This window comes from Leuresthes tenuis, unplaced genomic scaffold (assembly GCF_036924035.1).
Source record: "Leuresthes tenuis unplaced genomic scaffold, fLeuTen1.0.hap1 SCAF_4, whole genome shotgun sequence".
Lineage (NCBI taxonomy): Eukaryota > Metazoa > Chordata > Actinopteri > Atheriniformes > Atherinopsidae > Leuresthes > Leuresthes tenuis.
This window is the reverse complement of record NW_027325358.1, coordinates 33,508,612-33,536,275: the sequence shown is the minus strand read 5'-3', so window position 1 is coordinate 33,536,275 and position 27,664 is coordinate 33,508,612. Positions and strand designations below refer to the sequence as shown.

Below are 27,664 nucleotides of genomic sequence, written 5' to 3'. Positions count from 1 at the left end.
ACAGGAATGCTACACTTAAGCCATGTTGATAGGTCGTCACAGACTTCAAGCCAGAACTTTTGGACAGGCACAAAACCACAAAGCGTGTGTATAATCATCAGGTGTGTTGCAGGTGTGCAATGTGTGCAGATGTTTGAGTGTGTAAGACCCATCCTGAACATCCTTTGTCCTGTATGTGTTCTGTGAAGAATTTTGTATTGTATGAGCTGCAAATTAAGATTTCTAGTCATTCTGAAGGTGTTCAAACATATTTGTGGCCAGAAGTTATGATTAGAACTGATGGATCCATTTTGAGGATGGTAGAGAAATTGTGTCATCTATCTTAGATAATAATTTCAATATTTTTTATAGCAGTTTTGGGGTGCAGATGCTTAAAAACTCTGTTACCTTAATGTGGAGTTGTAAGTCTGGTTGGTGGAGGATATATTTCTTAGTTATTATAGACTTAAGTTGTTGATATTCTAGAATTTATTGCTGCCAATCCCATGTTGTGATATGTGTGCATCAAATGAAACTAAAGCTGCAAGCTGCGTTGATCAGGCCCGAACACGTGCGCACGTCGGGGTATGCGCTGGACTCCGTCCGATGCGCATTGCATAGCACAACCGTCCGTCAAGTGTAGAGCAGGATGTGAGAATCCAAGTCAGGCGTAATACCGCCGGACACAAAAAGTGACGTTTATGGACACCAGCAGGTGGTGCTATAAGCATGTGTAAGTTTGGTCATATGTATGCGTTCTGGGTGGAGCCTAAGTCCAGCCTATGAAGTTTGCTGAAGATTGGATAATGTATGGAGAAGTTATAAGTGACTTATTTGGCCACCAGTAGGTGGTGCTATAAGCTTGTGAAAATTTGGTCATATTTATGCGTTCTTGGTGGAGCCCAAGTGCAGCCTATGAAGTTAGGTGAAGATCGGACAATGTATGGAGAAGTTATAAGTGACTTATTTGGCTACCAGTAGGTGGCGCTATAAGCATGTGTAAATTTTATCATATGTGTGTGTTCCGATGATCGTGTGAGTGATGCCTTTGAGGAAAAGTAATACATTATCAGCATAAAGACTTATTTCATGCTCAATATTTTTGGGTTGGATGCCTTTAATATTTCTATCTTGTCTGATAGCATCTGCTAAAGGTTCAATGAAAATAGCAAAAAGTGAGGGGAAAAGTGGGCACCCTTGTCTTGTACCTCTGCAGACTGAAGCTTGGAGAAATTTGATCATTTGTCCTGACACATGCATTTGGGGAGCTATATAATATCCTTATCCAGTTGATGAAGTATGACCCAAACCCGAATTTGTTTAATGCTGCAAATAAATATTTCCAGTTAACTCGATCAAATGCTTTTTCTGCATCTAGAGTGATGATTGTGGCTCAATATCCGTGGTATGCGATATTATTGCACCATCTTTTTTTTTTTTATCTAGCAAATTCGTTGGTTAATTACTAAATTACTAAACCCATTGCAATATTTAATCTGAAACATGTCACTTACACATTTAAAAAAGGTTATAAAAAAAAGACATGGCAATTTTATTACACTTTTTATTTTATTGAATGCAGGTAGGTAATGACACAGATGCGAAATGCAAGTTGGTTCTCCGACTGATTGAACTTAAAAACAAAATTCAGGAGAAGGCTGAACTTTTAAATATAAATTTCACTGCAGCATCTCAGTGAAATAAAAAAGACATTGCCCGTTTTTTTTTTTTAAACTAAGTATACAAAATTAGATATACCAGGCACCATAATTTCACATTCACACACACAAAAAGGACAATTATTTATAGCTCGGTCATGTCCTTGTTACGCGCCAGGAAAACCAGCATGTTAACCTTATGCGGTTTGAGAGAGGATCTGAGAGGGGTGACAACATTTCCAGCGACACTTAAAACCCTCTCAGATGGTGGGCTAGTTGCACAAATACACGTACTTGCACCATGCCAGGGGGGTTTCATTAGGGTCGATGGGTTCCTCCTGCAGGTAGCGAGTGAGCTCCAGGTTGGCTCTGGCTCTCTTCGGGACTGTTGCTGACATGCTTGTCCATGACTTCAGCAGGTCTCTGAGTGTTCTTTTTTTGCCACTAATGACTGGTGGCACCGATGCCTGCGCCAAGGACTCTGGCTGGGCAGCAGCTGACACACTGGCACCGCTCTCTCCATCTTCGATGTTTAATATCTCCTCAATCAGCGCGCACATTGTCTCCTCCTCCGCATCATCATGAAAACTATTGGCCCGATATATTGGGTCCAGCAAGCAGAACTTTGCCAAGGTTTTTTGAAGAGCAGCTGGTCTGTACTTCTCCTCGAGAACACTGCACGTCTTCTGCTTAATGTTCGAGGTCAGAGTGGTGTCCTTGTCAGATGGTTTTAAAACATCCTCAGTGAGGAGTTTCAGAACTGGTTTGATGGAAGAGACTCGCTCGAGGTCTCGCCAGACAGTAGATCGGTAAATTCAGCTGCTGGTTTTAATGCCGCGTTCACCGACTCCAAAACTGCAATGTCCTGCCAGCTGGGGATGAGATGCTGATGCCGCCGATCATCCAGTACTCTTTGTATAGCGAGGATTTGCTCCAAGACTCGGTCCATCATTTTCTGTTTGGAGCCCCATCTTGTTGGACAGTCCTGCATGGACGGAGTAATGGTCGTATAATTATTGAACTGAAATTACACCTGCGGTCACATATGGTGATTGCGGTTTACTCTTTGTTTCATCTATTGTTGGTTGGCTAGGAACCTTCCAGATTTATTGCCATGCTCGAAGTTCTCCAGAAAAAGTCTTTGTATCAGGAACTGTTTGCTTATCAATAATTACATTTAGTTCAAGCTTAGCTTTTCTTAATTCATTCAGTATGTGTTCCTCTTCCTCAGGCACTGTAAGCAATTTCGAATGATTTAGTCCTGAGTTCTTATTCTGATATTCTTGAATTTTCCCTCTTTTTCTTATTTGATGAAAAATACATTATTTTGCCTCTAATAACTGCTTTTCCTGCTTCCCAGAGAATACAAGCTGACATTCCTGTCAGGTCATTATTTTCTAGATATACTGACCATTCCCTTTTGAAAAAAATAATAAAATCAGGGTGTTTTAGTTATGTTGTATTAAATCTCCCAATTCCTAGGTGGTGGTGTAACTCTGTTATTCTTCAGTGTGATAGAAACTGAAGCGTGATCACTGATGGGGTGGATTTTGATGTCTGAAATATCACTCAACTGCGTTGTGTGTTATCTGAGTGATCAGAGAGAGTGAAGTGAAAAAGGAGTGAAAAAATGAGGGGTCATCAACATTTGGACCATATATATTAGCAATGCATAAATTCATATTTTGGATAGATAAGTTAAGTATTATAAATTTACCTTCTGGATCTATAACTGTGTTGTTTACCATGAAATTTACTCTTCTACTTATCAGAATGGCTACACCTCTTTGTCTGGAGTTGTAACAGGCTGAGTACACATGAGGAAACTGTACTGTGGTGAGAACATCAACTGCAGTCTTTGATAAATTAATCTCCAGTAATAAAACAATGTCTGCCTGTAGATCCTTCAATTTATTGGAGATTTTTTATCTGTTCTCCCTGGACCCAGCTCCATGCACATTCCATGAAATAAACCTTAGAGTGGACATGCTCAGACTAACGCAGTGAGTGCTGGATGCTTGCTAAAAGCATCTCATGTGCATAGATGCTTGCATGAACATGCAATTGATTGTGCTTCTGTTCGTGAGTGCATGCGTTGTTGCTGTCGATGCTGTGTAAGCGTGGTATTTGAGTGTGAACTGCTCAAATCTCTATGTGCGCTGTGCATGTTAGCATTACATATTAAGGTGGAAACGCAGCAGGTTGGGGAAGAGAGACAGAAGAGAAGAACAGTACAAAAGAGTGGAAGAGTGAGCTAGAGAAAAAACACAAAACAAACCCAAATAAACAAATGTGACCTGCATAACCCTCTATGCTAGTGAGACTGGCAGTGAGCTATCTTTTTTGCCTTTACAGATTACTGTAAATTATGTAGACTATTTCAGAGTTACATATGTATCATCTACAGTGATATGATTTATAAAAGTTAACGAATTCAGATCACCTGGAGTCATCAGAGCCAAGGAGTGGTGTCCTGGTCACGGTACAGCTGCCCATTGATGAATAATTTATCCACCGCAATGACAGCTCGGGAGCCTCCTTCCATGAACTTTCTCCGGATGGGGAACAGGACCCTGTGTCTTTCCAGGATTTGTTTGGGAAACTGGTTGTTGACACTGAAGTCTTCTCAGCCTCCTGCTTCGGCCCCTCACATGAACTTTCTGTTTGTAGTGTTCGAATTTGGCCACAATAAGTCTTGGTCTGTGGGCATCAGGTCTCTTCCCTCCCAGGCGGTGGACTCAGTGAAAGGTGATGTTCTTCACTGCATATCCTGGAAGTTTCAGATGTATTTGGATAAAGTTTTTTATTGTTTGTTCAGGATCCCCGTTTGCCTGGGATTCAGAAAACACCAGGTTGTCCCTCATACTGCTAGCCTGGAGATCAATAATTGATTCCTTCATTCTTTTGTTTTCATCAGTAATTCGGCTCATTCCTTCATTGAGTGATTTCACCGATCCTCTGAGGGTTGCGCTTTCTGCAGCCAGTGTCTGTCAAAAAAATGTCAGTCGAATCATTACAAGCTGGACATGTCGCACTGGGTGACTCTTCGTTGCGACTTCTTTTGGAGGTTGAAGCCGTTTTTCTAGCAGACTGGGTTTGGTTAATTTCCCCCATGACGATCCTGTCAAAACACTTGTCGATTTAATCCGTAAGGCTTTCTTGACTTTCTTCACTGTACTCCAGTGTTTTGTTTTTGTTTTACCCGAAAGTATATCTATTTAAACTATAGTTATTGGCGGAATTATAATCTTACTATATTGTTTGCTCGATTAGAGGTGCCCTATGTTTGAATCTGCCGATAGTCTTCGAGTCACTACAGCATCCCCATCACTACCTGGACCTGAAAACAAGTTTTGAATACCCATGACCTTCAGGCCCTCAGTCGGCACTGCAAGAAAACGGAAAGGATTCTGTTGTGAATATCAGGGCACTGATATACAATATGTCTTGGACTCAGGTGGTGTGCACATGCAGATTACTCCACAGTCATAGTAAAAGAATGACTAACAGTATGTAAAGAAATAAACATGCAGTGCAATAACTCACAATTTTCTTTATTATTATTTTGCGCACTATAAGGCTCACCTGATTATAAAGCGCACCCTCAATTATGGGGTCCATTTCTGTACCTAACCCATACATAAGGCGCACCTGATTATAAGGCGTATGTATTACCTAATGTTCTCTGATTGGTTTATCGCTGCCAGCACACGTAGTGTATGTATTACGTCCCTGTGTCAGCGAGAAATGGTCCAACGGTCAAGGACAACATCGTCGGTCGTTTTTACACTTATAAACTTATAAACTACATATCGTCTGCATCACCCATCTCAGACTGAAGAACAGGCACTCACTGGGACATGGGCAAAAGCATTAATGATGACACGATTCAATTGCCAAGTACGAGCTGGAGACAATCTTCGCCCCATTCAGAGTGAATGGCTGGGATCCGCCTAACCCTGGATTCACTCCGAATGCAAAGCGAGCGACGGAAGTGGCCAGTTGCCATTCTTTTCCAATGTAAGAGAGCGAAGAGGCACAGCAAAAGTGAACGTGGTGGTGAGCGGCACGAAGGGAGAGCGGTGAGTGATGCGGAGGGGGACCAATGCCCCGATGAATGCTCGGCACTCCCCGTGGTAAATTCAAAATGGCGGTATCCGTGACAGATTTTGGAATTTGGTGCACACATAAAGCGCACAGGATTATATGACGCACGGTCGTTTTTTGTGAAAATGTAAGGCCTTTAGGTGCGCCTTATGGTGCGGAACATACGGTACTCCACAGTCATAGTGAAAGAATGACTAACAGTATGTAAAGAAATATACATGCAGTGCAATAACTCATAGTTTTCTATATTTCACTTAATACCCAACCACTGGTAAGATGTGATTAAACAAAAGTAACACTATTATACAATTCCTACATCTTTAAGTAAGCTACAATACGAACAAATGAGTTCTTAACATGGTTGAGTTAAGGAGCTCTATTTCTCTCATTTTCTGTACTTGCTGAAGGAAATCCTGCTGTCATGTTAACTCATAATTCTCATGGTAGTCTATCATACCACACCATGCTTACATCCCATACCTGATTTATGCTTTTTAACACAACCTTCTGGTATAAGACATGAGCTGATTATACCCCATCCACCCAGCGTTCATTTTAGAAAATGTGCTTTTTTATGGTAAAAGAGAATTTAGTTTACGGTGTTATCTAAGTTAAAAACAAAGTTCTTAAAGGAGCTCACATTGTTTATGTTCTCCTTTAAAACATATACTATGACAGTTTGTCATGTGTGACCACTATATCACTATATCAGGCTTTTTTTGAAGATTTTTTACTTTTTATTTACTAGATCGGACATCTATATTAGATTTTTCGTTCGCCCAAAGACGCAAAGAGTTTATTCTTGTATCATTCTTGAGCCTTATAATCAATAAAATAAGTTATTTGTTTAGTTTTTGCCCATGACAATTACGTTATGTTCCACCTTATTAACTGTAAGCTTGCTTTATGAATATTTTTTGTTTTTCTGAGGAAATAATAAAGTGGAATTTGAAGTAATTACTTCCTTAAGATTATGATGCATCATTTCTCTTTGTACCACTGTCCGTTTCTATATTTGTTGTATTTCAAGTGATTTAATGAATATCGTTAGAACAAATAGCCTTTATTCACAAAGTTGTTGTACTGATGAAAAGATCCAGAAGTCAAATTTTTCTGTGCAATTTTTCCATAATTCTCTCTGCATGTTTACTCGTGTATATAAACACTTACAAACAGCTCTGCTCTTCTGAAAGACAGAATGCTAACCATTCATCTATAGCAGTTGATTCTTATTTGCATGAAGCAGAACAGTTTTGTTTTAGCATGGCTTATCATTGTCTCAGATATTTTAGATATTTCAGATATTTCATTGTCTCTGTTAACTATGAGCTTGGTTTTGGCTTGTATTATGGCTACGTTTTTATTGAGGACATGCAGTTTACAAACCCTATTTCCAGGAAATATGTGAGTTTTCTAAAATGCCACAAATCTGAAATTGTTTCAGAAGTTAAATATTTATCTAACAAACAAAAGTACAGAGGAAATTATTTTCAGGGTTTGTACTGACCAGCTATTGTATTTAAAATATATAAACTCATCTTCTGTCATTCTTTTAAATAATCTCAGAACTCAGGATACAAATTACAAATTTAGAAAACAAAACATTTTCAATAGGAGATAGATCTGGACTGCAGGCACGCCAGTCACATCTTACAAAGCTATGCTCTTAAGGCAAATTTGGATCTGTTATTGTTCTCTTGAAATAACCAGACTTCTCAAGAAAAGACATCACCTTGATGGTAACATAAATCCTTCAAATGTTCAATATATATCTCTACAGCAGTGTGATCATCATGCCATGGACACTTTTTATACTTGGGAGGTAGAACCAGTTTATCCCAAATGCAGCTGAAACGTGGACTCATCTGATTTTGGAATGTACATCTGTGGGTGTACTGGAGTGGATGGTACCAGGATGTTAGGGATAGATCCTTTGATTGTAGGTTGAGGTTTGCGCAGACTCAGCTTTCACCCCACAGAGGTTATCAGACTGCTGTCTGGGAAGTTCTTTACACCATTCCTACGACTGGTCTGCAAAATCATTTAGGTAAAAGGCAAGTGTAACAACTGATCTCCATATAAAACATTGCATTCTAACAATATGAGCAGTGTGACACACTTTACTAATTTTAATGTTGTGGCTGATTGGTGTATGTTGTTATGAATAAGTATATACCTCTGCATTGTAAAAACATTTGTTTGTTTTTACTGTATCTGTTACGTACTTATTTGATGTGGTGGAGGGGATTAGATTCACAGACGGGAATATGATAATTTTCCTAATCTAGGTTCAGCGATGAAAGTGATTTTTTTTTTTCTCTTACCCCAAACCGCAAGTTGGTGATAAGGTCCCAGCTGACATCAGGTTGACATCCATCCGATCCACCACCCTCAGGGTGGATCAGTCCATTTTGACGGGGGAGTCTGTGTCAGTCCTCAAACACACAGACCCTGTACCAGATCCCAGAGCTGTTAACCAAGACAAGAAGAACATGCTTTTCTCAGTGAGTCTCAAGCACCATGTTTGTCTTTTATTTTTAGGACTCACTTCTGAACATGTTTCCTTGCTCACATTTAGTCACAAAAGACCAAACACAAAGACATGAAGATGACTAGTACTACTACACTGACAACTAATTGTTTAATTTCACAGAACCAATTCAATTAAATTAAATTCAGTTTTATTCATATAGCGCCAAATTACAACAATTGTCATCTCAAGGCACTTAAATAATATAGTCCAATTCAAGCCAATTGGAATTCAATTCATTGTAGTTATAATCCAATGAAATCCAATTAATTAATTTCAAAATAATCCAATTAATTAATATAGAGCCAATTCAAAAAGCAATATCCTAGCTAAGGAAACCAACAGATTGCACCGAAACTTGTCTTCAGTCCAATCTCCTGTCCTGAGCATGCCTGTGGCGACTGTGGAAAGGAACGACTCCCTTTTAATAGGAAGAAACCTCTGGCAGAATCAGACTCAGGAAGGGTGGCCATCTGCCTCGACCAGCTGGGGTTTGAGAAGCTTGTGATTGTCAGCTTCTAGATGCCCTTCTGTTATGTTGAATTACATATTCTTTCTTAATCATAAGCTCACACTTTTCAGTTTGTTTTGACTATTCCCACATAAGATTTGCTGCTGCCCCAAATCTTTGTTTAAATGACAACCCTTTATATAGAAGTGGTTGATTTAATTGGACCTACAAACTTGAGTCATTCTTTCACAGTAGCTTGTGATAATTGCCGACATAATGAGGCAGCTTTCTCTGAGCGCCAGAAGAGTAAACTCTGCAGCTCTGGAAAATGTTGTAGTGGTATAATATACAGATGTGACAAAAAAGCGCACACCCTTACAGTGTTCTTAAGGTTTAAATCTTTTGGACAATAAAATTCTGGACCTGATCTTAGAATTAAGTTAAAAACAACCTCAGATGAGTGTCTCATGATTTAGTCAATAAAAGCTAAGCCAAAATGCAGAAGAAAGAGTGTGTGCAAGTGGATAAGGCATCCACGGTATTAGTGTGTGTTTGTGTATATTATCAATTTTTTATTTTTTTTAGATTTTTTATTTCAAACCATCTCTCTGACAGACCCCAGGCCTGCAAGCGGTCTTTGTGCAGTTATATGACTATTACTATAACTATTATTATAATGTGATGTCCCACAGTGATATGAAGAGAATATATTAAACTCTGATTTTCTTTCCAGGGTACTAACATTGCAGCAGGTCGAGCCATCGGGGTTGTCGTAGCAACAGGTGTGCAGACAGAGATTGGGAAAATTCGAGATCAAATGGCCTCCACTGATCCTGAAAGGACCCCACTTCAACAGAAACTTGACCAGTTTGGAGAACAGCTGTCTAAGGCAAGAATCTCTGTATTTATGCTCCATGTTACTTTCCACTCCAACTTCAGATTTGTAGTCAGTTCTGACCTTTAAGATAAAACTAGTCTGTAAAATACATGTTGTTACATGCATGTTTTGTTTTTTACGGTAATCTGCAGGTCATCAGTGTGATTTGTGTGGCTGTGTGGGCCATCAATGTGGGACATTTTAATGACCCAGTCCATGGAGGCAGCTGGCTGAGAGGAGCTGTTTACTATTTTAAGATTGCTGTCGCACTGGCTGTAGCTGCCATACCAGAAGGTATTTTTTATTTTTTTACAATTGGAGGTATTTTTATGATTTTGTAAGAACAATCCAAAAATTTTCCTGAAAACTGAGTAGGGAAACAAATTAATTAGCTTTCTTTTTATGTCCTTATTATGCCTTATAAAACAAACTGGTATACAGCAGATTATGAAGCTTCATGAACTACTTCCTTAACCCCACTTGTTATATTCCCTCTCAGGCCTTCCAGCAGTCATTACAACGTGCTTGGCACTGGGCACCAGGAGGATGGCCAGAAAGAATGCTATAGTCCGCAGCCTGCCATCAGTAGAGACGCTGGGTTGCACCTCTGTTATATGTTCAGACAAAACAGGCACACTAACTACAAACCAGATGTCGGTCTGCAGAGTAAGTTTAGAACATCATAGCAATCTGACAGACGTCCAGCTAATGTTTTAACTGCTGTATGGACTCGTCTGCCTGATTTAGTTACTTTGATATTGATAACACACTTTAACTGATCCCAAATTAAAAAGTTATAATTTTCCATACTTTTTCATTAAATTAACAAAAGGGTTAAGACAACCTTGATTCAGTCCATTAAGTTAATGCATAAAATGAATTGTTATGTTAAAGACAGTAGTAAAATAATAGTAACTACCTTTACAAATGTCGGCCGTTTGCATTTTTGGCAGCCAACTACAATGGCTCATGCCAAAGATTTTTTCACATTAAAAGCAATAATGGTAAGGCTGCAATTCTTTGATGTGAAAAATCCAATTTAGTCATGAAAAATCTAGTTATTTTGAAATAATAAGAATGATGATGGAAGGAAGTAACAAAGGAGAAAGAGAACAGATGAGTGAGTGAGTGTGAGTGAGTCAGTGTGACTATGCTCTGGTGCTACCACGATGCAAACTTAACTATTCTTCCATTAATTCACAGCACTGATTCAGTCAGCAAAATAGACATATCAAGTACATTACTCCAATGCTGTGAGATTCTTGTCATGGCAGACATACAGCTTTAGCTGTCATGATACTTCCTGTGGATTTTTTAGACCCTGTTTAACTAATATTGGTAAAAATTAGAATTTTCTGCACCAGTAAAAGTCATTATTGTTCTTAATCCTGATGGGCTTTTAATTTAAAAACAATGCTACCCTGGCTGCACTTTCGACCAACCACACATTCTCCCACACCTCTCGTACATGTGGGCGAGGTGATTGAACGGGCCTGCTAATTTCCAACAAGTGGAAATGCAACCAACTGATACCTAATGCTAAATACAACACCTTTCAATTCCATGCCATCTTGGTAACTGCACTGGTCAAAATATTCATGGTTGTCATATACTGCCCAACAGGACAACTCAGTGACTTTCTAGATGAACTAGCAACATATTCTCATGAAAGGATTCGTATGGAAACGTACGAAAAGTTATGTACAGATTTTCATGCGTTATCCTATGAATATCCGATGACATGAGTGACCAGTGCGCATGCGCAATTCCCTGCAGTGAAAAGTGACTTCCATTCATTTCAGCTATTGAACACGCCCCTTTCCGTCGGCGAAACAGAGTGGCAGGAATCATGTCTAAATTTTTATATTTTCATAACATAGCTTTTCTCACAACATAAACTTAGATGTTAGGGTTTTACTTTTTTAGTTGAAGAATGCGCAGATATGTTTTTTAAACCCTAATTTCACAACCCTGACCATAACCCGGAAGAATGATATAAAAACTACAATTTCTACTAAATTGCCATACACAGTGGCGGGCAGCGCCATATGTTTTGTAGTTCGAATGTGTTTTTGTGTATGTGAAATTATGGCCAGGACTTATTATAGGTTTTGGGGTTGGGAAGCACATCTGTTTGGTCAGATTTGATCTTGCGTATAGTTAAAGGGGTGAAATCCCGTTTTTTCTGGGTTTTGACCCTACTTAGTGTGCCCCCTACAGGTGTGTCACAGGTGATGGTAGTATAGGTCAAGAGCTTTTCAAAACTGTTTACAACTGGTCTGTAGCCCATTTAGTTGCTGCTCAGTAAGCCTTCAGAAGTGTCTCAGATTCAAGGTTCAAAGGTCACCTCTGAGGATCAGGAGCTGCCCACAATTTTCATACTGACATATGTTACTCCCTAGGTCAAGACCTTTCCAATGATGTCTTCACTTTTGTCCTACACCAAAGTTTAAATTTCATCTTGCTCCAAGGCAAGACCCTTTGAGGTGTACTTTCTTAGATCCTTATTAAAGGGGACCTCCGGTATTTTTAAACCTAGACCTTATTTCTGGCATGAAATACGTTTATTTTTATACAACACCGAGAACAGTTTGGCGAAAGTTGGTGTCCTTCGGAAGCTATTTAGATAACTCGCGATCCATATAACGGAGTGAACAGTGCAAAGACGATGCAGCCTCTAAATAAGGCGTTATCTTTCTTTATTTCACCAATACTTTAAGCCGAATGAATGAACGAATGTGTACTATAGCTCTGTTAGCCCATAGATGCTGTTATGTGGCCACTTGCGGCTATAGGAGAGCTAACTGAGGGATTTCTACACAGGCACTCTACTGGGATGACTTCATCCTTACGCCCCCCGAGTACAGTTTATTTACTCCTTGCTCTGTGACAGTCGGCTAACTTCACACAGAGTTTGCTACATGTGTGCAACATGACAGGATATTTATCAAATTTTGACAATGTGAACGCTGACTTTGAGTAAGATGGACATTCTTACCGGAGTGAATGAGCTGTGCTGCAGCCATGCATGTCAATGAAGTCGTCCCAGTAGAGGTGTGTGTAGAATTCCCTCCATTAGCTCTCCTATAGCTGCAAGTAGCCACATAACAGTAGATATGTGCTAACAGAGCAATAGTACGTGTACTTTCATTCATTCTTAAAGTATTGGTGAAATAAAGACAGATAATGCCTTATTTAGAGGCTGCATCGTCTTTGCCCCGTTCACTCCGTTATATGGATATACGCAGATCGCGACTTAGCTAAATAGCCAACTTTCACCAAACTGTTCTGGATGAATAGATAAACGTATGTCATACCAGAAATAAGGTCTAGGTTTAAAAATATCGGAGTTCTCTTTTAAGATCAAGTTGGATTAAATAATTCAAACACTTTTTAAAGGGTAGTTAGTGGCCACATGTGTTCAAAATATTGACGTCTGCTTAATTTACTGTCAGACTTTTAAATTTGGACCAGTTTAGACCCGGTTTTCCCCATAATTTACAGTGAGTTTCATATTATATTTTCTAATGACCTAATATGGCCAATTATACCTACTGTGTCCCTTTCCTCAGGCTGACAGGATAGTCCGAGATGACCAAGACTTCAGTATATTGTAGTGCCAATACGTATCTGGATATACAGTTTTAACTTTTGCATAAATAGCTTTACAAATGTTGTTTATTAGCGATGATGTGAAGATGATGAAGGGATTTCTGTACACTTACAGTGTTTCTTAACATTTTGATCTTGCACTAAATTCAGCCAGCCTGGGTCTCATTTTATTTGCTCCACCCTGTCCAAACTGTTAGTTTTGCTCAAAACAGAACTGCTACAAGTGTGTGGTGTCTGTAGCTGTTTATTTGTTACAGCACCTATTTAATGATCATTTTTATTCTCTTTCATCCCTGACCATTTTTATCTGTTTTGATTTATTTATCCATGTTTCCTTATTTATTGTTGAAATTAACTGGACTGATCTCCAAACGGTGGATGTGTGAAACACAATTTTGTTTTTATATGACGACTGAAAATGACAAATAAAACCTATCTTTATTTTGTTTGTTTATATATTAGCTGTTTGTGAATACATCCTCCTGTAAATATAATTATTCTGGCTCTCTCCATTCGCCTCAGCACTCTGATTTGATGCAGAAGATGTCAGGCAGTGATCTTTCAGGATGCGCCGTTGTTCATCCAAAACAAAGTTATTTGTCTGTTGCCTGCGTGTATTTCCTTTATAGCTTGTTTCAGCAGCGAAGCCGGAACAAAAACAAATTAAAACAAACAGAAAAGTAGCCTATGGTGATTTCCGCCCTTTGCGGAAGGTACAGCGATAGTAGCGCCCTTAGTAACCACCATAGCAACGTTCGAAACAAAAATAAACTTGACAGGTTAATAATTAACAAACTAAAGCTTGCATACTTTCCCTGAGGGAAGATTGTTCAAATAAAAAGTAAATTTTTCGCTTTCACCGATCTATTATAATGTCGAAACTATTCTTAAATGTTTATTTTCCTCTGTGAATAAAAGGCACATCAGCCCTGACTTCAGGCTTTACGCAGGCACACTGGTCGCTCATGTTGATGGATATTCGTAGGATTATGCACGAAAAGCTGTGCATAACTTTTCGTATAATTTCATATGAACTGTGGGTGACAGCAGCCTGTAACTAGACACTTGTTCTCTTCCATCTCTGAACATGAGTATGGCCCCCTTCCACCATCCAAAAACATACACGTTAGGTTATTTGGTGATTATAGATTAACCCTAGGAGTGAGTGTGAGGGTGCATTGTTGTTTGTTTCTGTGTGGCCCTGTGATGGATTGGTGCCCTGTCAAGGTGTACCCCACCTCTGGCAGCTCCTGCCCCCTGAATTGATTTAAGTGGGTATAGACAATGGATGGATCTTTCACCCCATCAGTTTATTAAGACAGGCATCAAAGCTCAGCTCACCCAACAGTCCCATTGACAGCTCAAATGACTGTTTCTCCTCTACATACAGCATGCATTATTAACAGTGATTGAGCTCTCCTACCTGTGCTTTTATCTCTGGAAGTTGTCTTGAAACCTTGTTGTGTTCTGACTCCTCTGTGAGTCTTCCATTGCATGTGCACATGGGGGACAGGGAAATCTATGAATAGCATCAAGCATAAATGACTGCAAATGGAAATTATTATCTCATTAATGAAGTGGTCCTGACTGAATTGGTATCAGTGTGACACAGTAACATTGTGGCCTTGTACATTTCAAAACCTCATGTGAATCACTAGGAAATTGTCCTCAAATTAACTGTGGTGCTGACTTCAATATAAAAATGCGTTAGGCCTCAGGAGTAGAATGGATTAAAATGGTTTTTTTTCTGACATTATGAACTAATCAACTACTTCAATGTTTATGTGTGTATGTGCATATGTTTAGATGTTTGTAGTGGATAGTGTGTCAGGAGAGCGCTGCAGCTTGAACGAGTTCACAGTGACTGGATCTACTTATGCCCCTGAAGGGGAAGTGTGAGTTTCTTTAACCTTTAACACCTTTAACTAACCTAACCCTTACCTAAAAATAACTGCTCTGCTTGTTTTTCTTTTACTGTTTCAACACATTTCTTTCACTCTTCTGTCTTTATTTATTTATTTTTTCTGTTCTCATTTTTTTCAGTCACAAGGATGGCTCACTGGTGAAGTGCAGTCAGTATGAAGGCCTGGTGGAGATGGCCTCCATCTGTGCATTATGCAATGACTCATCACTGGACTACAGTGAGGTAAGAAATGCAAGATTGCAATCTGTACAAGATTCAACAGCACCCTTTAACTTTTAAGTCTTTTTTTACATATATATATGTGTGTGATCCAGGCAAAGGGTGTTTATGAGAAAGTCGGAGAGTCAACAGAGACTGCCCTCTGCTGTTTGGTGGAGAAAATGAATGTATTTGACACCAACCTGAGGGGACTGAGCCCTACTGAGAGAGCCACAGCCTGTTGTTCTGTAAGTGTGTTTGGATATCTAAAGAACTGAAAGATATGTTCCGTTTTTGTGATTTATTGTTATTTTTTGAGACAAGATAGGAAATGAGGCATTATAATTTTTACATAGTTTTTATAAACCTGTTTTTTTTGTACAGCTGTGTCATTGTGAGCATCACAGCTCTCGTTCACTGCTTTGCTCTGCCCTACTCCTAGTCTATGTGTGAATAAGCCTAAAGAGTTGTAGTCTTGCTCTCAACTTCTCCACTCTGTTGCCAACTTAGCAACATTTGTTGCTTGATTTTTTTTCTCAAAAAGGCATATTTGGATCTGTCTAGAACCTTTTTTGATTAACCATAACTAATTTACATTCAAGAAAGTAACCAGATGAGCCCAGTGAGTGCCAAAAGTAGCTTCTTTTTTTTTTTACCTACATCTGTGTTTTGCAAAGTCTGCTGACTGCACAGCAAGGAGTTGTGTTTGTGAATGAACTTTCTTTCTGACTGATCATTTCACATGTTGCCTGAGGTGATTATGTCAGACCATGTGGCAGTTATAAAAGCCTTGCCTGCTTGTTAAATTGTAACCTTTAAAGGAACTAATATATGGCCTAAATATACTATAATACTGGTCTAAAAGCATAAAGATACAGTACTATCCTATGCGGTGATATGTCCGTATACATCACATATACAGACAAAATCCGCATGGCCATACTTGACAGATTCTGTTTTCAGACAGCAACGGATCCTGAAAAATTCTAAAATCCAGATCTGCAACCTATCCAGAAAATACGTGTGTATTTGATCTCCCACAGTTCCTCCTTTGGATCTCTCCGCATACTCGCCGCATTTTTGGCATATCATGTTCACAGATTCACGACAATACACGGATGCCCGCTGGATATTTACGGATTTTTCATTTATGCAAATATGGAAAGCCGATGGTTTATGTACTAGTTATCTTCATTAATTATTAAATATGGCATGTAGGCATTCATGTAAAAGTATTAACTATCTTAAATTATTTTATCTTCTAAGATCTTACCTTATCAGTTTTCTACATCACAATCATAATCAAACTTTGACAGTCTTTAATTTTGGTTTCTGTACCATCATCATGTTGTACAAATCACTAGCTGGATCAATAAACACATTACCATTTCAAAAAGCATTTATGAAATATCAGTTTTATTAAAGGAATAGTTTATAAAGTAGATTAGTAAATCCGGTTTTTCACATCTACATAACTGCACGTATGAATGAAAATATATCAGACATAAAAATATTTTATTAACACACAAAAAAGTCTACAGTTTCATTTCAAATAAATGTTGTTGATGCCTCTTGGACACTGCCTCATGCTGCGTACGCCACTGGGCACTCTGTGGTGTATCCCATCCTGCAGGACTTTCTTTGTAGCTCAGCAAGTTTGCACTGGCAGCCACCTAAAATGTATGAATGAATGAATGAATGAAATCTTTATTGTTGTTATACATGAGTACAATGAAAATAAGCCCGGCAGCATATGCGTGCGCCAACTTTAAAGAGTTGCACAGAGTGGGGAGAGAGGGAGAAAGGGGAGGAAAACAAAGGGAAAGGGAAGGGAAAAAACACAGATCCCAACTATGCCCCTCAGGGAGTACAATGTGGGGCCCGGGAAAAAAACCAACATCAAGAACAGCAAACATTAGCTCACCATCCAACGTAGACTCAAAACATACGCAAACATTTGCTCGCTTCACACATAAAAACGTAAAAACAACTTGAAGGCGTGGGATGGGGGTAAGCCCAGAGAGTGGCTATGTCTGGCTCTCAACCAGTGTCTCAGTCCACAAGATGTCATCATGATACCACAGCAGGTTGCCATGGAGAAGTCCTTGAATGGGTTCCTGACGGTGTCAACAATCACCAGGTGTCCATGAAGAAAGGGGGGGGGGGGGGGGGTTCAGAGCATCTCACAGCAGCGATCTCAGGGGGGGTTGTTCAGCAGCGGCCTTGGCCAAGGAATTTTCTGATACACCAGGGCAATGCCTAATCCAATCAGCAGATAGCCCGTTATCATGGTTCAGAATAAGTAAAGGTCCTCGATGTCCTCAATAGAAAAAATCGCCAGGCACAGGACCGTCCACTTTTCCCAGGAGTCCCTCATGTAACCAGCAGCGAACGTTCCATCACGGCAGACAGGTTCCCCCGAACCCGATCTTCTCGTCGAGAAAATTTTGTCAATTGCGTTGAGAGACCGGTTGACCAATTCCATGATTTTAATTTTGAGAGCAATGTGGAGAGAGGCACCAAAGTTTGAGACAAGACAGGACAAGGCGTCAAGAAAAGCAGGGAAGATAAGAGAGAGGGAAGATAGGTGAGAGAAGAGAAATACGACTGCATTCGTTAATAGCGGGAAGAGAAATCTGTCTTTAGTTAAACTGACCCCTTAAACAGCTGATGACAGAACACCACTCTTAACTTCCACTTTGGTTTTAATTTAGCTTTGTATGTGAAGTAGTATAGTTATTGCACTCACGTCGTACTTCGATTAAAATTAAAATGGCCAAACAGAAGTAAGGTTTATCTCATTGTCGGAGACTCGGGCCTCTGCAGCCACGCAAGAAATGTAATGCATTGAAAACAGTGGCTGACTTCAGGTGATAGGTGATTTACACAATTTAACACAAAGACATCCGGAGTCTGTCAAATATTGCATCCATAAAATCAATTCAATTCAATTCAATTCAATTTTATTTATATAGCACCAGATTACAACAATTGTCATCTCAAGGCACTTAAGTAATATAGTCCAATTCAAGCCAATTGGAATTCAATTCATTGTAATCATAATCCAATTAATTCATATAGAGCCAATTCAAAAATTAATATCCTAGTTAAGGAAACCAACAGATTGCACCGAAACTTGTCTTCAGTCCAATCTCCCGTCCTGAGCGTGATTGTGGCAACTGTGGAAAGGAACGACTCCCTTTTAACAGGAAGAAACCTCTGGCAGAACCAGACTCAGGAAGGGTGGCCATCCGCCTCGACCAGCTGGGGTTTGAGAAGACAGAAAAGAGGGAAAAGAGGGGGGAAAAACACCATAACGCCATTCAAAGGATATCTGTTGGAACAGGGAAACATACGTTAATAACCACAATAATGTCACATGTACATAAAATCAATTGTGAAATTAAACAGGGGGAAAAAGAGAGCAAAGTGAGGAAAGGTGTGACAGATGTGGTCCCCCAGCAGTCTAAGCCTATAGCAGCTTAACTATGGGATGTTTCAGGATTACCTGAGCCATCCCTAGCTATAAGCTTTATCGAAAAGGAAAGTTTTAAGCCTAATCTTAAAAGTGGAAAGTGTGTCTGCTTCCCGGACATTTACTGGCAGCTTATTCCACAAGAGAAGGGCCTGATAACTGAAGGCTCTACCTCCCATTCTACTTTTAGAAACTCTGGGAACAACAAGTAAACCTGCAGTTTGGGAGCGAAGTGCTCTGTTAGGAAAATATCTTACAATGAGATCTTTAAGATATGATGGAGCTCGGTCATTAAGAGCTTTATATGTGAGAAGAAGAATCTTAAATTCTATTCTGAATTTAACAGGGAGCCAATGAAGAGAAGCTAAAACTGGAGAAATCAGTACTCACATTAATCTAAAAAGCCTCACAAATCACATTTGTAATGGTTCCTTTTAATTGGCTGCCTTTGAGTTTTAGAGTCATTCTGCTGTCACATACCTGGACAGAAAAACACAGATAGACAAAAATCTTAAAAACGGCTTTAATAGGAATACTTGTTATGTAGCACTGTTATAATAATTATTGTAAAACTGAATATCAATAAAATATATATATAATATATTTGATAATAATAACACACAGTATATTATAAAAACATTAATATATGAATTCTGGTCCTTATCACCAACCCTATTTCACAAACTTTCTCCTTTCTTGCTTTTCCTGTTCACATCTTTCCTGGTTTTATTGTTTACTTTCAGGTCATTAAGCAGCTGATTAGGAAGGAGCTGACACTTGAGTTTTCCAGGGACAGAAAGTCCATGTCTGTATTTTGTTCATCCAATAAACTCACCATGTCAACCTCTGGAGCCAAGATGTTTGTCAAGGCCAGTTACATATCACATTCTATGACACATTTATTTGTCAATTGGTTATAAAGAGATAGTCATGTCCTTGTGTATCTTATCTTGTCATCTTGTCCTCAGGGAGCTCCAGAGAGCGTTTTGGAGCGGTGTAACTACATCCGTATCAGTGGCTCTGCTCGTGTGCCTTTGAGCCCGGTTGTTCGAGAACAGCTCCTGTGCACTGTACGGGAGTGGGCATCAGGGCGAGACACACTACGTTGCCTTGCAATGGCAACCAGAGACACACCACCTGACATCCACAGCCTGAACCTGGAGAACTCAGTAGCCTTTGCTGATTATGAGGTACTGATGAAAGTAGCCAAGTCTGTACTCTAGCACATGTATAAATAGAAAGTATAAATACAGTATTAAACTTGTTATTTCTATCACTATGAATGTGGTCACTTTTTTTTTACAAAAAGAAAAAAAAATGCCTTCTGACATGAAATTGGGTTTTCTACTTTTTCAGTCAGTGGCTCTAATATCTGTTAAAGAGTCTAATGTCTGTTTAAAGAGTCAAAACTGATTGTTTACACCATCTCTTTTTTTTTTCATCCCAGTCAGACCTGACTTTTGTGGGCTGTGTGGGGATGTTAGACCCCCCTAGGAAAGAGGTTCTTGGTGCAGTTCGAATGTGTCGACAGGCTGGCATACGAGTTATCATGATCACAGGTGAGCATGCACACAGACAGCAAAACGTACCCTTACATATGTAGAATCAAATAATTTAAGCAGTCTAATAATATCTTATTAGAGAGCAATTTCATTTTTATGTTATTGTTTATATTTATGCATTTAGCAGACTCTTTTATCCAAAGCGACTTACAAATGAAGATGTAACATTACAGCTAACATCAAAGCTAATACTAAGCTACATAGAAGGAAACCGCTAGTCAGACTCTGTCAGAGGTGACAGTGTAGAGATAGAGTGCAGGCATAGAGGGAAGTACAGAAAGATAAAGTGCAGTAGAGGGGGTAGGGGAGTACAGGGTAAGTGCTAGGATAGGAGATGCTCTCTGAAGAGCTGGGTCTTCAAGACTTTCTTGAAGATAGACAGTGGCGCCCCTTTTCTAGTAGTGCTCGGTAGGTCATTCCACCATCGTGGAACGACATATGAAAAGAGTTTGGATTATCTTAAGTGTGGTGTAGGCACTGCTAGACGACAATCCTGTGACGATCTGAGTGACCGAGTTGTGACATAAGCCTTTTCAAGAGCATTGAAGTAGATGGGGTCGTTCCATTAAAGACTTTGTAGGCTAACATCAGTGACTTGAATTTGATGTGGCTATGTGTAGCCATTAGGGTTCAATGAACATGAGGGGTGACGTGTGCTCTTTTCGGCTGATCGAAGACCAAACACGCCGCCGTGTTCTGGACCATCTACAGCGGTTTCACAGCACAGACTTGAGAGACCAGTTAGGAGAGCATTGCAGTAGTCAAGGCGGGAAATGACCATAGCCTGCATCAGGAGCTGGGTGGCGTGTTGGGTTAGGAATGGCCTGATCTTTCTGATGTTTAGCAATGCTAAGCGGCATGATCGAGCAACGGAGGTAAAATTATCTTTGAAGGTTAGTTGGTTATCAATCATGACACCTAAGTTTCTAGCTACCTTTGATGGAGCAAGAGATAGGGATTCCGTTTGGATGCAGATGCTGTAGTGTATGGTTGGTTTGGCTGAGAAGACAAGCAGTTCAGTTTTAGAGAAGTTTAGTTGGAGGTGATGGGCTTTCATCCATTTCGATATGACAGAGACTCTGACAGAGATGTGTGCTCGTCAGGTGGGAATGACAGGTAGAGCTGGGTATCATCAGCATAACATTGTTATGAGAAGCCATGTGATCGGATTATCTGGCCCAGTCAGGTGGTGTATATGGCAAAAAGAAGAGGTCCCAGTACTGAACCTTGGGGGACCCCTGTGGTGAGGTGGTGCGCTGCAGAAGTGTGACCAAGCCAGGATACTTTGAATGACTGAGCAGTGAGGTATGTTTCAAACCAGGAGTGTGCTCTCCCTGTGATGCCCATGCTTAAGAGTATGGACAAAAGGATACACTGGTTAACCGTGTCAAATGCAGCCGATAAGTCGGGCAGGATAAGTATTGAGGACTTAGCTGTCGCTCTGGCTTCTTTTAAGGCTTCTGTCGCAGCCAACAAAACCGTTTCAGTTGAGTGGCCATTTTAAGGTCAAGGAGGTTGTTTTGTGAGACGTATTCAGTGACCTGCTTAAGACCGCCCTTTCAATGGTTTATTTAAAATGATGTTTGCTTTTCAGCTTTAGTTTGGAATTAGGAAGATAAAGGAGTATCAGAACCTAAAAAGACACATTGATTCCACTCCTGTGCTGCTTCATTCTCAGCTCAGTGTTTTTGATTAAAATACACTCGATAAGATATATAAAATGAAATATTATTTTAAGATATGCATTATTGAGTGATATATTGGTTACCCAAGGCACATGTATTGTCCCCAGGTTCCCCACTCCTGTGCATTTCAGATCTGGCTACAATTACCAAAAGTGGTAACAGTTTAATTCCAAGCTTTGAAACAGCAGTATGACAACAGACCACTAACTGCATGGGGAATTCAATACAATGATGATTGAATAATTTTGCTGGTGACTGTGTGCTTATCTCTATTTTTCATACACAGTCAGTGTCTAGACTGTTTTAAAATAGAACTGATCAATTCTCCATCTTCTTTAAGATAAAAAAGGCCTGTGTTTGTTAATGATTTTCTTTGACTGCACATGTGTAATACAGCCATCATCATGAGAGCAAAGATATCCCACACTGATCCTGACTGTTGGGGCTTATTTAGATTTATTTTGATGTTTTGTTACAAGCTAAAATAAAGCAGATCAACATCTGATATTTTCTTACCAAGAAGAGGGACTAGAAATTTAGGAATGTTAGATACCTCTGCACTGTTTCCAGTTGTGACCACAGGAAGAAATACAATGAAGGTGAAAATAATAACAGTGAAATTTCACCTTCAGAAACCACACCTTAAGAACTTTAGAACAAAAAAACATTACAAATAGTATATCCATATAGGCTACACAGAGCTTTCTTTTAAGCTTTCACACACATTCGTACACAGATGGACAAAGGCAACGTGAGGTCCAATTTTTTGTCCAAAGGCACTTAGACATGTGGCCCAGAGAAGCCAGGAGTCAAACCACCAACCTTCCGATTAGTAGGTGACTGCGTTTCTTACTGAGCTACAGCCACTCCTTACTTATTCATTTTTTACCTCTCTACTCTGTCACTTGAAAGGGAAACTCCCATGACTGTGCATGCAACAGGACCAGCCGAACAAATTACTTTATGTAAGCCTTAATACATCCTTAAAACAACAAACAGGCTTTGTGTCAGTCTTTAGTGAATCTGTCAAAAAACCTGTTTCTTTAGTTTCTTTCTTTTTGGACAATAAAACAAGATCATTGATGTGACAGCTCACCCTTCTGTTTTCCTCTAGGTGACAACAAAGGGACAGCTTTGTCAATCTGCAGGAGGGTGGGCATCATCACAGACCAGGAGGAGGAGCAAGAGGGTGCAGGGGTCATTGGGGGGCTGACAGGGCGTGAGTTTGACGAGCTGCCGCCTCACCTGCAGCGCCAGGCCTGTCAGACAGCACGGTGCTTTGCCCGTGTGGAACCAGCTCATAAGAGCCGTATAGTGGAGTATCTGCAGAGTCTGAGCGACATCACTGCCATGGTGAGAGTGTAGGCTTGTATTTGCATTTTAAAGATGTATCATGTAGCTTTTTGATAATCAGCACAACAGCAATCAGCAGAGAAAAGGAGATGAACATTTTGGTAATTGCCGGGAACTTGCCTCCTCACTTTGTGGTCTTTCATATAAATTCAGAAAAAAATCTGTGCTTCAGACTAAATTAAACTGATGCTCGGAACAGAGATGTTCAGATTGTCAAGTATTGATTGTGATGTTACACCAACTAACATCTTCTACGCTTTCGGTGTTAAATTTTTTTAACAATTTTTACGATAATAACCCATATCTAAAAGCATAAAGACAAAAATAGTAAAGAGAAGAAAATGCTTCCCTCTCTACGTTTCAGGGCTGGATTAAGGTTTTTATCTTGTTGCTGGGTTTTTCTCTGAAGATAGTGTTGTGCATTTTTCTTGTTCACCTCTTTCTTAACAGCACATTGTACACCTGGTAAGATCTGTATAGAACAGCCACTCATTGCATGAGCAGTCCATATGATAATTCCAAAGAATGTCCAATTTCAGTTGTAACTGCACTTCTTTCCATCCCCTCTTTCACTGGTTTAGACAGGTGATGGGGTGAATGATGCTCCGGCGCTGAAGAAGGCAGAAATTGGTATTGCTATGGGCAGTGGCACAGCGGTGGCCAAGTCTGCCTCGGAGATGATCTTGGCTGATGATAACTTCTCCACAATTGTGGCTGCTGTGGAGGAGGGGAGAGCCATTTACAACAACATGAAACAGTTCATCAGATATCTGATATCATCCAACATAGGAGAGGTGGTCTGGTGAGTGGGGAGTACAATGTGCAAGTGAATACAGAAAATTGAGCCTAAAAGCTTGGCTATTTGTAAGTGTGGTCCTAATTTGTTAGAGAACGAGAGAGACGTCTATTTTATATAAACAAGCTCAGCCTGTCTCCTCCTTTTTCGTGTGTCCCCTTCAGTATTTTCCTGACAGCGGCACTGGGCATGCCTGAGGCGCTGATCCCAGTCCAGCTGCTATGGGTAAACCTGGTCACTGATGGTTTCCCAGCAACCGCTCTGGGCTTCAATCCCCCAGACCTGGACATCATGTCTCGTCCTCCTCGCTCTCCCAAAGAGCCGCTGATCTCCAGATGGTTGTTCTGTCGCTACCTCATCATTGGATGTGAGTCATGGTCACACTGTCACACGCATATTTTAGATTAGAAATGGCTCACTGGTTTAAATATCATTTTCTGCCACACATAAGACTGTTATTAATCATTGAGTATATCACCCATTTGAATAAGAGTTCATTTTTAAATAAAAACTGTCATATGGAAGCGAATCGAGCAAAGACGGCAGAGTATGCAGCTAAGCTCTCTGACTTGTTCTACTCGGCCACGGGCATCAGACCCAGATATATTATTAGATTCTACCTGCTCAGCTAATTCTAACAGTGTTTTTGAGGCAGCGCCATGATCTGTGATGCCTCCTCTAAAGACCCAGCAATTCAATCAATTTCCCGGCACATTTGGAATGTAATGCAATGCAGATGTGCACACCGCCCCCTACCGAACAAGATGGGTAGCTCGGTCAGCAGGGAGCTGAAGAAGAGCTGACGTCACTCTGCTGCACCGCTCAGATTGCTTTTTCGTTTTCGAATCATGAGCAGTATTTTATGGGCAGACCATGAAAACGAAAAAGCACTAATGTGCAATCTTGAAGAAGAAAATGCAAATGCAAATGGAATGATTGATTACTAATTTTATTTATGAGTCCAATAATGCAGCCACATTCTTAAAATGAAAAAGCATTTCTGCAAATGCATTTTAATTTCAATTATGGTTACGATTCGCTTCCATACTGTCATGCATGAGGGTTTGACATTTCTATTTTTTGCATTGTCTTTGAGAGTAACTTTAGCCTAAATACTGCTGACCTTTCACAATGCACCACATCATCCAATAATCAGTTTCTTACCACTGAACAAGTAGTGTGTTTTTTAGGTTACGTGGGAGCAGCCACTGTTGGAGCTGCTGCCTGGTGGTTTATGGCAGCTCACGATGGACCAAAACTTTCTTTCTATCAGCTGGTAAACTTCTGTTTCTTCTGCAAGATTCAAGATTAGAGTTGTTTGATATATATACAGGCTGGTGGTAGCAAAGGTACATAAAAATGATTGTGCGTCTCTCTCAAATTTAACTTTGTAAGTTTATAACACATATTGGGCTCATTGACTGCAAGCTGTCAGTACACAGTAGTTTCAGCATATTATAGGTCAGTTATCAGATCTGATAAAAAAACAACAACAATGTTTTGATATGTGTTTTAGAAAGTTATTATTGTCAGTGAAACTAGAAAACAAGGGATAAAAAATATTCTGGTTTCTTTTCATACTTGAAATTGTTGGTTGGGTTATGAAGAACGTCCATTTCCAAGTATATGAAAGCTATTTCTGTCAGGATTATTTCCACCATGGTCTCATTTTACATTGCTCATATGATTGCTCAAGACTTTCTGTTATTATTTATGTTTGATACAAGTTGAATAGAATAGTGCCTGCTAAATAGTAACACACAAAATCTGTTAATTAATCCAGAGAATTTGATGGAACCATTAAAGATGTCTATAATTGTACAATAAATAGAATGTGACATAACATAGTATTGTTATATACCGATTGTGTCCACCACAGTCCCATTATCTACAGTGCAGTGAAGGCCATGTTGAGTTTGCTGGTGTGCAGTGTTCAGTCTTTGAGTCTCCGTATCCCATGACTATGGCTCTGTCTGTGCTGGTTACCATAGAAATGTGCAACGCCTTGAACAGGTAAGAACAGAACAATCATTCCAAACATTGACAGCCGTAGTATTTCAGCCACTTCAGTGGTCTGCCTCCAAAAGAATTCAACTTGGAAAATGATTAACCTGAGAAGCACTATTTAAAGAGTGCACTGTGCTATTGGTTACAAGTGTCCTTTATTTAACCACAAGCGTTTTAGTTTGATAACTTGATTTTCACTACATTAGTCATGGCTGTGTAAAATCTTGTGAAAAGTGTTATCTGAACCCTTACCTTGCAAGTGGAGGCATCCTTCCCCTGACAACATAAGACTCTTCCTGTCAGCACTATAATAAAGAAAATTATCTCACATATGGGTGTAAAGATGATCATGGATTCCAATAAAGATTAAACTAATTTTAATGTTAAGGTATGATTATTTAATGTTAATGTTCAGGTTCTACATAGTGGCATTGTGCGATGTCCACATCAACTTGTGATTAAAACATGAGAGAGGGTCCACACACCTGTGATGTGCTTGAGTCCTCACACTATAATAAAAGCACCCCCTCGCTTTTTGATACATAACATTATGGTTTTTTGAAGCAGGTGTTCATCGGGGAATATTTCAGCCATTACTTCCTGTATCTCAGCTTCAAGGTGCAAGAGGACACTTGCACACTTGCAGGTGTGATTTAAAGAGTGGGGGAAAGACAAAAAATGGGATTTGACTTTTCTATTATAAAAAGGCTGATCATCCATGGATTTTTATTTTGAACCAAAAATCATCCTTTTCGACCAGAACTCAATGGAGCAATGGATATTCTCAGCTGAGGGAATAGGTTATTTAAACATGTTCACTCACGAGGGATGTGCAAGACTAATCAATTAGGAGAAACAACGCACATTGTCAATTTTTGTTTGGGGCAGGAGGAGACTATGTTTCACAATGCAGAGATGCAGAACTAATAGCGCTGTTTCTGGTGAGTTTGCACCTGTCGCTGAAGCAACAGAGATGTTGGCAATGACAACAAAACTAAGTCAAGCATGGCAGTATTTCTCTCAACTGGACAACAAAGTCTAATGCACATTATGTGGGATGAATCTTGCTTACCACAGTTCAACCAGCGCAATGATGATTCACTTACTAAACAATCACAAAAATGTTATGCTTCAGGAGCTTTTTTTTTTTTTTCTAACTATGTAACAGATTCGTTGGTTAATTACTAAATTACTAAACTCATTGCAATATTTACTCTGAAACACGGTGCTTACACATTTAAAAAAGGTTATAAAAAAAAAAGTCATTTTATAACACTTTTTATTTTATTGAATGCAGATCAAAGGGCAATAACAGCACAGATGCGAGATGCAAGTTGGTTCTCCTACTGATTGAACTTAAAAATAAAATTCAGGAGAAGGCTGAACTTTTAAATACAAACTTGGCTGCAGCATCTTACTGAAATAAAAAAAACAAGTGCTTGTTTTTTTT

The 27,664-nt window shown here is 39.6% G+C and overlaps 1 protein-coding gene across 2 annotated transcripts in view; it reads left to right on the top strand.

Moving 5' to 3' along the window:
* LOC140304771 (sarcoplasmic/endoplasmic reticulum calcium ATPase 2) overlaps window positions 1-27,664 on the top strand; it is a 78,020-nt gene that overhangs the window by 36,106 nt on the left and 14,250 nt on the right. For both annotated transcript variants that reach the window (XM_072383537.1, XM_072383538.1), the window contains 15 exons: window positions 8,082-8,248; window positions 9,459-9,614; window positions 9,755-9,896; window positions 10,102-10,268; window positions 15,021-15,109; window positions 15,258-15,360; window positions 15,453-15,584; window positions 19,555-19,680; window positions 19,780-20,001; window positions 20,259-20,370; window positions 23,173-23,411; window positions 23,993-24,213; window positions 24,372-24,574; window positions 25,398-25,483; window positions 26,087-26,220. In XM_072383537.1, coding sequence (XP_072239638.1) covers window positions 8,082-8,248; window positions 9,459-9,614; window positions 9,755-9,896; window positions 10,102-10,268; window positions 15,021-15,109; window positions 15,258-15,360; window positions 15,453-15,584; window positions 19,555-19,680; window positions 19,780-20,001; window positions 20,259-20,370; window positions 23,173-23,411; window positions 23,993-24,213; window positions 24,372-24,574; window positions 25,398-25,483; window positions 26,087-26,220 — 2,299 coding nt within the window. The remainder of the gene's footprint in view (window positions 1-8,081; window positions 8,249-9,458; window positions 9,615-9,754; window positions 9,897-10,101; window positions 10,269-15,020; window positions 15,110-15,257; window positions 15,361-15,452; window positions 15,585-19,554; window positions 19,681-19,779; window positions 20,002-20,258; window positions 20,371-23,172; window positions 23,412-23,992; window positions 24,214-24,371; window positions 24,575-25,397; window positions 25,484-26,086; window positions 26,221-27,664) is intronic.